This window comes from Caloenas nicobarica, chromosome Z, assembly GCF_036013445.1.
Source record: "Caloenas nicobarica isolate bCalNic1 chromosome Z, bCalNic1.hap1, whole genome shotgun sequence".
Lineage (NCBI taxonomy): Eukaryota > Metazoa > Chordata > Aves > Columbiformes > Columbidae > Caloenas > Caloenas nicobarica.
Genome location: NC_088284.1, coordinates 96,780,274 through 96,794,577, shown reverse-complemented (window position 1 = coordinate 96,794,577; position 14,304 = coordinate 96,780,274). Strand labels below are relative to the sequence as shown.

The following is a 14,304-nucleotide window of genomic DNA, read 5'->3' as shown; positions in this document are numbered from 1 at the left end:
GAACAGTAACAGCTGTGCTGTCATGGCTCTTAGAAAGGGCAAAACTCTAGTCTGACATCTGCGGTCTCAACCTAGGGTAGGCAGTTCCTGCATCTGAGGCTTGAATTAGATCCTGCAGAAGAGGAAAAAACTGTGAAAATCAGTAGATCTTCTCCTATGCGGGCTCCGCATCGACATAATTCCCTTGATTTTGATAGATTTGCTCTGATTTATATCCATCCTGCTAGGTCACAAATACAGGATATAACAAATATGTATTTCTTACTCCCTAGTCTTTGCAGACACTCAGAGATCTAATCTGATGTAACCATAAAGTACATTTAGACAAAGGTAGACTAGAAACCACTGTTTGCAGCAATAACCTCTGTCACTGAGAGGTAGTTTAGTCTTTCTTTCCTGTTTCTTTCTGGATTCATTTTTGCCCTTTTGATTTGCATTCTCCTTTCCTTAAGACACTCAGGAAATAAACTCTTTTTCAAGCTCACTAGGGGATAGAAAACCTTTACATTTTCAAAGCCTTTGCAATCTTGTCAAAGGAATAAATATGACAGATGTTAAAATTAGTAAAGAGCAATTCAAGAGTGTTTACGGAATCCTACCGTTGCTTCCTCCATCACGTCCTGAGTTGGTGTGCTTGAGTGCAGAGCCACCAGCATCGTCTGAGCCGCTTCCCAGTTGGTGATTTCTTGTCTTTCCATTTTATGCCTCAAGAACCTGAGTGCACGGTGACTGGCAACTGCAGGAATTATATCCAAAATGTAGCGCCTGTAATGGGAAAGGCAAGGACCATTTTCCAAATATGCATTTGAACATAGTCATTCCAGATGGTCTCCAACAGAGTTTATCAGCAGAAGAATCACCACTTGTATTGCTTGTACCTGTACACTGGCCGACTGGAGAACTGCTTCCACACTGACTCATAATTCTCCTCATTTGCTGCACGGAAGAGGTGCATAAGCTTGAGGACTTTTGCTGGTGCATCACTGGGAAGCTGTTCAGTTGTGGTCTCTACTAGGTCTTGCAGGCTTTCCTCTATCTACAGGAAGATTAAAATGCACAAAGCTCACACACATTGTTTTCCACATGCATGAATTCCAGCCTCCAACAAAGAGTCTGTCCAGTGGCTGAAGTTTACCTGGCTTTCCACATTTTTTATTCTGAATAAGTGGACAGGAAGCTGAAGCAATTCACTGCCAAACTGGTACTGAAGTGACCCACGATTCTGGAATTTTTTTGGTGGGACCTCTGCCATGTCCTTTTGCACATCAGTCAAAGCAAGTTTCTGCCTGGAATGGAGGAACCCAGGAAGATAACATCACAAGATGCAGGGTACAAACTGAACAAAGAACCGTGTTTCTGCCTCTCTTCATCACAACGTGACTACAATTGTTTCCAAAGGGTTTTGTTATTGAGGGGCAAAGGTATTTACGAACAGATACATTTGGACATGATGCTCAGAACTGTACTCTGAGAAGATGTGTGCTTACACAGCAAGGCTCAGATCAGAGCCAGCCTTTGCCTCCCTTTGGGAATAGCATGGCTTGAGAATTGAGGGAAGAAGTGGGAGGTGAGAGGCTGTGGCCCGAAGATCACAGGAATTGTGTGTTGTGTCTTAAGGAGTAATTTAAGGATTAGAGAAAAATAACTAATGGGAAACTTTTTTTAGAATTTATCACTTAATTTAAAATTTTTAAGAAGTTCATTAAAGCTCTTATGTGTCTATGCCTCCTGGAAGCTTCAAAAGGAATTGAAAGTTGTTAGATACAATAGGAAATGCTACAATCTTTTTACTTGCACTATTACAATTCTCTCCCCATTTTGCCTGGCAAGATGAATGTCCTGGGTAGTGCAGAGATAAAAGATTCTCATGAAGTTTCAAATTGTATTTCCCAAACAAAAAGGGCCAGATAAATTCAGGATTAGTCTTTGGAAAAGTACTCAAGTTTTTCGAAACTTTTCAAGGAGTAACAAACCTTCATCCTTGTTATTAAGAATAATTCCAAAGAGACACTCTCTTTGTAAATATTTTCTATCTTTGCTACATTTTCAGCTATAGAGATGCATCCTGTTCCATCAATTATGTTTACAACAGGTCCATTTAGGACACCATAATAAAGCTAGGCATTTGTACTGAACAACTAAAAACATTACAAAAGCAATATTGTTGCACTGCACAGTGTCTCAAAATCTCTGTAGAAAACTGATGTGTTTATTTTGGAATCTCTATGATGATCTTCTGTATCATTTCTATCCACTCCTTCCATGTGGATTGCAGAGAACTGCTGTGGAAAATAGCATGTAACTGCTTTTCAGACAAGTCACTGGAAGCTGAATAGAAATCGCTACAGAATCGGCAGAGATTTTTTTTATCTCTTGAAATTTTATACAATATTATTGAAAGGGCATTTGGGTCGGAAAGTGTAACATCAGGTACACGTGGATGGATTTAACTCCCCCTTCCAGAACATGATGTATCTATTATGTCTTCATCTCCATCATTCTGGGAAGAGATATATCTGCCTAGAATAGATGGGAAAATGTTATACTCTGAAGAGAAAAGCAAATGAATACTAAAGATGGGATTAAAATGGCGAAACAATAGTAAAACCTCTCTTGGATTTGAAAGGTGCTGCAAGAGGCTTATGCTGAACAGATCTGAAAACTCAGCTCCAAATATTTTAGATCCTTGATGTTAATTTTTTCCCCCCTTTTTTCTCACAGAAAGTGCATTGTAGAAATAACTTCAGAAGACTTGGGTGACATATTGACATCTTATCAGCTGTCTTATATTTGACCCCGTCTGCTGGGCAATGCAAGAGAAAATGGGGAAAAGTAAAGGCACTGGGAGCACAATACCTGAGAGAGAACAGTAAGGAAGACAGCGTATGCATGCTTGCAGGAAGAGAGATTAAATCAGCAAAATTCCATTGGCTTCAGACTAACGGTCACTCGCAACACCTTGGTTGCATGAGATAGTAAAGCCACTTTCACCTTTACTAATTTTTTTTTAATCCAGACTGAACATGTTCATCATATTAATGAAGTTAATCAGTGATTTATTGACATGAACTTTCTGATGTTGCAGTTTCCAAAACTGTATATTATACCATTAGATTCTTGCAGAAGCTAATGGAGCAATGCAAGATTAGAGCAGCTGGAGTGGGACTGAGGTATATCTTCTGTACAATGACATTTCTGCAAAAAGCCTCCCTCTTCAGTAGGGCACTGCTGTCTACAGGGTCCATCACTAAAGCAGCTAACTAAATATTTGTCAACAGGTGATTCTGAAGCAGATAAAAAATTTCAGACACTGAATGTTTGGGGGCTTGAGCTAAAAATATGCAGGGGTTTCATTTCTTACACAACCATATTCTCATTTTGCCCCAAACTTGTTTAAGAAATACACAAAATTTTCTGTGGAAAAGCAAATACATTTTATATGCTTTGAGCTCAATCTTTTTGCAATAAAACCCAATTTCCTATCAAGAAACTGTTTGGATGAGAGATGTGCAAGCAGCCCACTGTACTTAGGAAGTGTATCAGAATCCAAAGTCCTATCTAGGTTTCTTGTGAACTAGTCTCCAGGGTTTCTTACTGCATTATTATTTTCCAGGGAACTCTCTTTCAGTGAGTAACTGTCTTTCAAAGTATTGTACTGCAGATATATTAGTTTACATTTTTTCAGATGCAATTACATTTGTTTTGGCTTTTATAACATAAATCAAATATCCCTGAGAAATATAATAGTCAAACCCTGCCAAGTCGAGCTAACAAAATTTGGATAGTGATGTGCATGTTTCAGATTTACAACTAACAGTGAAGGTTGTTTTTATGAACTGTTTGGGATTTTGTGTAATTAAATACTGGCAAACAATAGGCTGTGGAAGTAAAGGATTTCTTTCAGTTATGAAGTTTGACCAGATTACTGAGATGCTGAGTTAGTTGCTGAATTAAAGGCATATGTACAGTACCTTGCTTCTACGATTGCATTTCCTCCTGTTATCTCGTTGAAGGGTGCAAACTGGTGGATTTCCTCAACATCAGCTTGTGTAATTACAGCTTCATCACGTGTATATTTAATTTTGTAATTGTAAGTAGCAGTCGCCTGGGAATTCTTATTTCTCTGTATAATACAGAAAAGCAAAGCAAGAAAGAAAACAGAAAGTCATTGAACTTCTAAAATCTGGACTAGAAACTATTACATCACCGACTTCAACCCACTTATTTTCCAGTGCTGTTTTGTTCATTGTCCATATGAGCACTTTATGTGAATTCTGCGTGCACACTTCCACAGGAGAGGTCATGCACGCTGCCTGGCTCTGTTACTTTTGCTGCTAAGAAGTGTTAGCTGTTTTTTCCCTTTCCCCAATATAAGTAATTGGTTATTCCCTTGAGAAGGAGGTATATTTTTCTGAGGAGAGCAGCAGTATAAGCCACACGATTTCTTATTTCAAAGACAGGATTATAATAAGATGCAGCAGTACCTACCTCAAACTGCAGTAACTGGACATTGTGACTATCTTTTTCCTCAACAGAGTAGGTAAATTAACTCATGTTGATAATTAATGGTTTCCAAGCCAGCTAGTTTAAGCTAGTTGAAGTGTGTCTGCAGCACATGACAGTCTGCAGCACAGACCTCTACGGCTCTGTGGATCTGATTTTCATACAGAAAGAAAATGCTGATAACTAGATACAGAAGATCCAACTTTTCTTTCATTTAAAATGTAACAAAGCAATAGGTAACGTGGATGCCAAATGACTCCCTGTATATGAGTATAAAATATGTATACATAATATCACTCCAATTTACCTGCTGGCAGGTGTGGCATGGTTGAGTATATGCTGAACCTGTTACCATTTGAACTTTCTCTTCACAACTGTTCAAGTCCTTGGATTTGGTCACATAGACTAAGTTTGCCCTCTTGTTTTCCTGGATTGCATATGTTGTGTTGCAAATACCTCCGATCCCAGCCTGTCAAAAATGAGAACGTGATCAGAGAAGTTCACTCTTACACAAAGTTTCACCAGTTCCCCACAAGGGCTTTCCTCTTTAATTCTGTATTTTCAAAATTCCTGATAGAAATTATTTTTAATTTATGGTAATCTCCAGAAAAAAAATTGGGATGACTCTTACTTTCATCTTTTTTTTAAATGTACAGGTTTTCAGTAAGGCAAATTGGAGTTTCACTGAGAGAACTAAAATTCTCAAGAGTTTCACTGAGATAATATTTGGAGCCTCAGAAAAGGTGAGTAACAATTCCCAGTTAGAGCTGTCAATTATGAAATATGATTTAAAGAATAGTAATAAAAAGTGCCAAAATAATTTGATCAGGCAGAATAAAATCTCAACAGTGAAGTATTTTAAGGTAGGAGGTGACATTCTGCCCTTAAAATTTGCTTTTATAGACAGCTTATAAATGCCTACGGAACAGGCCTCACAGTATCAGATGATCTGTCACAATGTGAATAGCAATAATTAAAAAGAATATCAGGATAGCAGAGTTTTGATTGTGGGTTTTCTTGAGTTTGCAGTTTTAGCTCAGATCTTCAATAATATTTCAAGCATATATATTTATAAGAGCTCTTAAATCTCCTCAGTCAGTGAGGAGATTTTTGGAGAGGAAAATATTTGATTGCATTTTAGGAGGAAGGGTTATTTTCATGATTTTATTATTGTTATTGATAGCATAGCCACTCCAGAGAGCAGCTCTGGGCTATGTCAGAACAGCAAAATGGTCATGTGGTGGTTGGGAGGCAAGACATACCCACTTCATCTTTAGCTTAACAGTGTTCCTGAAGACACTGTGGCTTTGGTAATGGCTGGAAAAAAGAATTGCTCAAGCTTTCTGAAAGACTTGTACTCTGCAAATACAGGTGTGGGGCTCCTCTGCAGACTGCAGGGTGTGGTGGAGGCATCTAGACTTTCAATGGGAATGTCCAGCCCACTGGGCTCGGTGGGATGAAGTAGCCTCCTGCCTAGCTGGACTTCCCAGCTGTGTGCAGTCCATGGCTGGGTCAGATACCCTTACCCGACACCCTGCATCAGGTGATGTAGGCTTTCCCAGGTTAGTCCTTTAAACCTCCCTGCAGCTCAGATTTTGGGACTAGTAACATTTATCTTCCTTTACAGAGTGACTTGAGATTGTCATTAATCAGTTGTTGACTGAGAAAAGCAAAGAAAACTTGAAAATTATTCTAGGAGGTGAAGTCACGTATATTGCTCAGCAGCGAGAGTAGGACATATTGCTAACTGAATTAGAAAGAAGATGCAAAACAAAATATGAGAAAATAGCGCTGCAGAATATGCGACACCACCACCCAGGTTTTTATGTGCAACAAACAGTGTGAAAATATTAAATCATGTAATTCCTTTCCCAGAAACAGCTCTACTTACATAAAACCAAATTTTTTAAAAAGTTAAAGTTACTCCGGTCTGCATTTTCAATAAAAATAATATGAAAGTATAATAATTTCAAAGTTTTTGCCAGTCTCTGAATCAAATGCAGTCTAATCAATGTAAATATGGTTTTGCAAAAACTAAACACATCGCAATTTCTGTGGTGAATAGTAATATCAGATGATTTACCTTGACTAAGATATTAAAACCTGAAAAACAGCGGAAATTCCAATAGAGCATCAACTGCATCTGTCAAAGCTATTACAGTAATGTCATGGCATATATACAGTTTTCCTCCTAAAAGAGGAGTTAGAAGAGATTGAAGTATAAATGATTGGTAAAAAAGTCAAATTACTGTTATTTTATCTTTAATCTTGTGCTTTATGTTTAAGCTTTTTTAATAGAGTATTCAAATTTTATGTAGACTCCAGCTTTCACAGGAGTTTACTTTCTCTAGAATCACAAGCCAGATTTTCTAAGGGTCTAATCCTGTAAATGCATTTTCTGAAATATTTTGATCAGCCAAATTAAAATCCTGCTGTTCTGTTGTCCTGTTTAGCTACAGCTCCATCAAATGTTGTCCCATGAGAACAACTTAATCATGATTTCCCAAGCTTAGGTGTTTCTTTTTAGTGAAGTCTATGTCAAGAATGAATTCAGAAAATGCAGTAGAAGAATCTGAAGAGAAGGCTTATTTATTTATAAAGTGACCATGATGGCCAAAACAAAAAGCTCACCTCCTGTAAGCTGTATGAATGCTGCATCTTCTTTATACTTAGCTCCAGCACATTCAGAATCCCTCTGTAGATGTTCAGACTGTCATCCGAGACAGAGTCAGGAGCCATAAGGTTTCCAACATGGCCATTGCTGTACTCAAACTTGATGGGATTACTCAGTTGCCCAGTTAGCACCTGAGTCAGTTTGAGTGATCGAGAGAATGAGCTTGTAGGCCAAACGCCGTTATACTCTGCTGCTTCGATAGAGTGAATCTAGAACAAAGGAATATAATTCCTCTTTTATTTTTTCAGGTAACTTTTTTTTCAATGCACCTAAGCATCTAGAGCAGGGGTGTCAAACTCATTTTCACCGCAGGCCACATCAGCCTCGTAGTTGCCTTCAAAGGGCCAAATGTAACTACCCCTACATTTATATAGTCCTAAAATGACATTCGGCCCTTTGAAGGCTACCACGAGGCTGATGTGGTCCCTGGTGAAAATGAGTTTGATCTAGAGCTTTACTCATATCAAAAATACATTTTTAAATAATGAAAAGCCTCTACAAAGGGAAAACTTTAAAGTTGTCATTTAACACAGCTAGTGTTGATAAACGTATTTCCATATAGAAAAGGAAAGAGAGTAATGCAAATGACGCTGATATTTCCACAGTAACTGCCCTTTGTTCTGTTTTGCAAATAGTCCATATTGCCAAAGGTTGACTTGTATGGAGAAATGAGGCAGAGAAGAGACGCATGAAGCAGGTTGCTACACAAACGTAGTATGGAAGATCTGCAGGAAATTGCAGGAGAAAGTTAATGTTGCATAAAGCATCATTAGCTCCTGTCGTGAACTCTGTTGTCTCCCTCGCTGGGGCCACAGAGCACAGACAGCAGTCAGAAGCTAACAACAACATGGCTGCTGGGCCAGCCAGACAGTCATAATTAGTCTGAGCAGTGGAGAGCAGATTACAAAAATTGTCCTTCCCTCCACGTTTTGCTGCGGAGCTGAAGGCTCGGGCACTGCCCCCAGTCCCACTCTGCGCTTCGCACTCCAGCTTCAACCTGGGCCACATCCAAGCAAGTATAAAGTTGTGCTAAACTCTGCATAACTCGAATGATTTCTACCCCATGGGAATGGGGCATGTTTAGCTTAGTTTCTCAGAGGACCCTTCCCTTCTATATGTTTTGACAATTTAAAGAGACTTTTCTCCGACACCTCAGGCTGGTGATGTGATGCAAGATGCGGATTAATGTCTCAGAAAGCCACACAAACTAAAACCTCATACGGCAAATCGCTGGAGACTGCACTTTCATATTTATTTGTGTTGATGGAGATCACTGCCAACCCCAGTAACTGAAGCTTACAGAGGAGGCTGTTAACAGAGCAAATCCCTCATGCTGCCTCTTGGACATGCTTCTGGCATATCGCATATGGGCAGGTTTGGGACTGCTCTGCAGGGTCAGGACGACATAGTTTTCCCCAGCCCTCAGGGCCCAGGCAGGACTTTGGCTGTGTGCTGGGTTTTGAACACAGCTGGCAATTCTTACTTGTGGGTTTGCGATGAAAAAATTGTCAGCTGGAAACCGCCCAGGGAACACAGCTATTTGCTTGGGCTGAATGTGAACTAGTAGGCTACAGATGAAAGATTAATTCCCTGAACAAACCCTCCGAACTGCCTAATTTAAATATAACAGCAGCAAAATAAACTTTACCCAGAGCAGAAGGGAATAAATGTATCGTTACCTTTTGCTTCGAACTTGCCCCAAAATATTATGATTTATTTCTTTTAATTTTCCCTCATTTTTCTTGCGTGAATTTCTTTCTGTACTTAATTTTGAAAATGAAACTTTTCCTCAAATGCATGAGGGCAGGTGAAATGGTGTTGGAAGGTTTTAGGGAACAGTAGTCAATTTTAGATGAAGACGCACCCTGGCACATCGAGAGCTCTTTAAGCAGGAATGGGGTAGGTTGTGGGGTGAAGACAAGACTGCTACTGCCTCCTCTCTGCCAGGGAAGCCTTCTACTCACCAGTGCAGATGTGTGGGTCTTATTTCCTTGGTTTTTGCAAAAAGAATCCAGCCATTTGCAAAGGTCATGGAAAAGCAGTATTTCCTGTCTGGATCTATTATAATTTGAACTTAGAAAAATACCTAGTAACAGAAGGCTCATTCAGGCTGGAAGGCTACAGTATTTACAAGCATTTATCAGACAGTCACCAGTGTTTTTAATCTGCAGTTTGCAATTTGTGAAAGAAAAGCTTTTAAAAAGATCATTATTCTTCCATATATACAGAAGAATAAGTGGAGTTTGTGTAAAGCAATTGAGGGCTGCGTTTCAATACATTCATTAGAAGCATGTATAAGCTTCTGTTAAAGCCGAAAGTGTTTTCCACGTAATCAGAACTCTTAGTAATTACTCAGCATGCAGTAAAAATATACAATTGAAGATGACAAAGAATGTCATTTGGGACTCTGCAGAAAAAGAAGCCACCAGATGACATTAATTATGCTAAATATTGAATCACATCCAGCTACTGTTGCATGTTTTATTGCCTTTCATTTGCTGGTTACGAAATCAGTTGATTAAATAATCCTAGGTTGTACAGTTTGGAACAATTGGATTGATCCAGTAAATAAATTATCGTGCATTTCAAATTACATTCCATTGTCTCCCTGACCACAAAGCAGAAGAAATCCTTCAAGCCCAAGGTTGGCTTGAGCTGAGAATTACCTGGCAAAGTGCAAATAGAATTTAGGGTACTGCATAAAAAATAATAGTGTTAGTTACATTCTCCCTGAGTAAGCACAACACATGATGAAACTTAATGACTTCCCAAAAGCTTAAAAAAGAAGTTAAGTATGAAGAGAATTTTACCTTTCAAACTGAATACATTTTCTTACCCTAATAAGACAAAGTTTTGGCCCAATGCCACTAATTTCCACTTTACTTTTTATTCTCATTCCAGCTCTTGCAAGTCCTTTCTCTGGAAGTCCACTGAGAAGTGTGCTTTCATAATTAAATGTATAAACCTTGTTTTCACTGAAATCAGGTTCTGCAAAGAAATGGTTCCCATAAAACATTGTACGGACTGTACAGAACATATTAAAGTACATGTATTAGAATGTGTGGAACAAAAAAGATGGATTTGTTAATTTTTGTATTGCACCTGAACGAAATTAGCTGTTGTAAAATTATATTAAACATTGATATACTTTTCAGATTCTATTTTGAATTTCACTCATTATAATTATATTAGCTGATAGGAAAATTACTTACGGTAATTAAGATGCTGGCTCCCTGAAAGAGAAGGAAAAAAAAGAGTAATGAAATGACAAAGAAAAAAACCCAAAAAACAACCAACCAAATATTAATGTATTTTAGTATGAAAAGCTATATCTCATCTTGTACATATGGCATAACTCTTTCTAATTAACTTTACTTCTAGTTCAGTACATAGCCAAAAGCCCTTTTCCCCTAAACAACAAAAAAAATTGTCATTAAATAATTTTTTCTATAAAATGTTGAAGTTTATGTTTGTAAGTGAACTATATTTAGATTCTGAAACCTTTTCCTGAATGTATTATTTTAAATTTGTCAAAGCAGATGAGTTACTTACCCACCAAGGTTAAAACCAGGGCTAATATCAAACCCCTCATGATGGGGATAAAGTAAAGGTGAACATGCTAGGATCTCTTTTATAAAGGCATGTGCTATCACATGTTTCTTTTGGAATGTCGGTTTGACAAACAGACATATTTTAGAATGCGTATTGATCAATCAAAAAATAAACATTTCTGAGGTCATGAATGTTGACAACTTCAAATCACCTCATGATTTCAACTGACTTCCTATGAGAAACAGAGATTTCATTTTCAAAATATCTTGCTTGCTGCTTTTCTGCTGTTTTTCCACATTGTAGTTATATAGTAAAAGAATAATTAAAATTTAACATGAAATGAAAATAGTTCCTCAATCATAACTGAAATAATTATTCTCCAATCATGTCTTCGGTCTCCTGATTATTTGCTCTTGCTAACAGTCACAGCTTTGGAGACATACCTTGCTCTGTCACGTTGAAACTCTACTTTTAGAGAAGAATTTGTGACTGATTTCACACAATTAAGACAGAGATACCTTAGAGCTCATAGACATGCAACGATAAACTGTCTTTCTGTAGTATCTACCATGGTTGTCTTTCCAAGTGTATCCTGTTACCCACATCTGGGAAGACGAAGCTTGGCAGTCTGACCTTCACATTAGCTTCGGGCTAATGGTCAGTGTTTCTATTACGAAAACAGGAGGGAAATTAATACGTGAGCTGGGAGCATCAAGTCCTTCACAGTGGGTTCTCATGGGGCTTTGGCTGCTGCCCCTCTTGGGAAAATAGATTCAGAGTTTCCCACTTGTAGTAATAACATTTAGAACAATCCTCAGCAAAACTAAGGCAAGAGTGAGTTTGTTCCATAACCTCAGTTATGTATACTTTGTTTGCAAGCGTTTAACATTTACTTTGAATTTAAGCTTGTCTTTCGGTCAAATGGTAAATTAAATATCATGAAAAAAACACCTGGGTACAAGGATTACTGAAGGGGCAGGAAGGAAAGCTCAGGAATGTATATCTAGTATTTCCTTGGGGCTACGAAAGGTACAACATACTTGCAAATAATGCACATAGGCAGGCAGCTAGACTTTGTCCTTCAGGAGGAGAACAAGGTTTTCTTGGCTGTTGCTATTCATCAGAGAGAAGAAGGGTGAAACCTGAGCTTGGGTCCTGAGGCCTCTGCCATTGGGCCTGAGAATATATTTACTGTAGGTCCCTTTACACCATTACTTCATTTACTTGGAGTGATGCCACCTGACTGAGGAATAGTGAAGTTTATTATTGCAGTGCCAGTACACCTGAGCTGGAGGCAGGGATGCAGCTGAGTGGTCCCTCTGCTCTGCCCCAGTTCCTTGCAGCTGTGCTGGATGGACAAGCAGGGGAAAAGCAAAAGTCAAATGAGGGCTGTTTGGGCACCTTCACTACCCATTCCTCCAGAAATCTTGACAATTTTAATATTGCAGCTTTCTTTCATAAAGGGAAATATACGCAATTGGCTGAGCAGTCAGATCTTCCTTGAAATGAAGTGTGTGTCTAGTAAAATATTTTAAAATATTGATAGACAGGTGAACCGTTACAAGAGATTCATAATTGAGGTGTTGGTTCGCTGTGTGTTCAGATGGTGAAATATTAAGTGCTGTTTTCTTCTAGGGTACTAACTGGTGTGAGATACGATGAGACACACCATGCTTGAGGGCCCTGTGAAATTCAGTGCCATCCCTTGTCTGGTATATAAGCACTGTCAAATGTAGTTAGAAATGCTTTACAAACAGTCACATTTTTTGCAGCCAGAATGGAAGTAAACACGCAGCAGCAGTGTGGTACTGTAAGCAATACCACGCCAAACTCTCCTACTTGGGTCACCCAGCTGTTATAGCATCGCTTGTCAGTGTCGTAGCTTGACCTCTGCAGCAATATTGTGCTGTCGTGCTCAGCTAGCCACATTTCCACAGGACAGAACATACAAGAATGTTTATATCTAATTTACAGGACTACATAAGCTAGACTATGAATTTAAGCATCGTTATTAAGAGTATGCTAAAATAATGTCTAAGGGACACATACATATCAAATCGGAGCTGTAACATTTTTCGAATTTCATAAAAGGCTTTATAATTGAAGTGTAACATGAATAGATTTGTGCTAACTTGGTAGCGAAAATACTTAATTTCTTTTTTTAATGGGGAACACTGATTCTAAGCTCACAACCAGCATGTAGACAGGTGGTTGCTAGATAGTCAGCTAAAATAACCACACAATAAATTGCACAGGCTGCCATGTTCTCTTCACCTGTAGCATGTCCTCTCTTTTTTTAATAACTCCTCTCTACCCAGACTTATTTTCTTGGGAGTGAGGAGAAAGTGATCTCAGAATTGTTGTGCCCATTATTACTTTAAAGGGACAACCTAATAAATTCAGTAAGTGGAGAGAAGACACAGCTAGAGTTTGAGGGTCACAGCCCTGGGCTCTAATCCTTTCTCCAAAGCAGACGTCCTTCCAGCTAGCTCTGAGGGAATAAACAGGCAATCTATCACTTTAAGGAAACAGTTAAAAGGAGGAAAGTTGAAAGCCACACTTTTTATAGCCAATATTATTTTTCTTAAACATTCAACATGTTGTGTTAGTGAGCAAGAAAATACACGAAAAATAAATAAAATGCAATTAAACAGGCCCTCCACAAGCAACATAAAAGTGCCTAATTCGTTTGCAGAGGAAGGAACTTTAATATGTGCTTTGCTTGGGCTTTATACACCACCAGTATCATCTTTTTTTTTTTTTTTTTTAAGCCATAGACAATGAAGAAAAGGAATTCTTAAAAAGAGATGAGGAATACCTTGGGATTTTTTTTATTTTAAGGAAGAAAATATATGATGTTGAGTGTTACAGGGAGCATGACGGCTGTACAAGGAGTACAGTAAGATGAGATAGACTGCTTTGAATTTACAGGGCACTTGCACCATAAATGAAACATGAATACAGCCTAATTAACCTGATTAGAGCTATTGCTTCTACACTGCAATTGTCTTTACACAACACATTCTGCTTGAGTAACAGAGTCTTATTATCTGCTGTTGTACTGCTGCCGATAGCTCTGCACTCTCCTTGTTCTGTATTCATATTGTTGAATTATGGTGCAGTGATGCCATTTCCATCCTGCTAATATATAGCCTAATGACAAAGAAGGGATTAGCAAAACAGCTCCCAAGCAATCATAGCAGGTTAAAATAGATATAATCAGTTGGCTAAGCGAAGTGATTTTTAGCCTTCAGTTTTCCTCATTTATAAAGATGAAGAAATCTTACTTAATAATATATATATATGAAAAAAAAAAAAATCACACCTATTTCATATTTAACATTCAATCCCGGAATTTTTTTTTCCTCAAAATACTCAGCATTTGCTCTTGTAGCATAGCCACCAAGATAATGTTTGATATTCTCTTCAGAGACTCTGGACATTGTCTAATGAATAAGAATGTGTTCTGGGTTGGGCTAAATTGCCATATGCTCATTCTCATACATTCACAAAGGGATTTTGTTACATTAGCTTGCTTTAAAAGGTGTTTTTTGGACTTCCTTTTACTAGAAAGA

General features: G+C 38.2%; 1 protein-coding gene across 1 annotated transcript in view; it reads right to left on the bottom strand.

Annotated features, from left to right (window-relative positions):
- The window catches only part of LOC136002276 (vitellogenin-1-like), a 42,013-nt gene extending 31,244 nt beyond the window's left edge, over positions 1-10,769 (bottom strand). Inside the window, exons 1-9 of the mRNA XM_065657179.1 lie at positions 10,730-10,769; positions 10,390-10,410; positions 10,014-10,165; positions 7,135-7,386; positions 4,811-4,972; positions 3,972-4,123; positions 1,136-1,286; positions 879-1,036; positions 600-765 (exon numbers count right to left, since the gene is read on the bottom strand). Of these exons, the coding sequence (XP_065513251.1) occupies positions 600-765; positions 879-1,036; positions 1,136-1,286; positions 3,972-4,123; positions 4,811-4,972; positions 7,135-7,386; positions 10,014-10,165; positions 10,390-10,410; positions 10,730-10,769 (1,254 nt within the window). The remainder of the gene's footprint in view (positions 1-599; positions 766-878; positions 1,037-1,135; positions 1,287-3,971; positions 4,124-4,810; positions 4,973-7,134; positions 7,387-10,013; positions 10,166-10,389; positions 10,411-10,729) is intronic.
- Between the last annotated feature and the right edge of the window lie 3,535 nt (positions 10,770-14,304).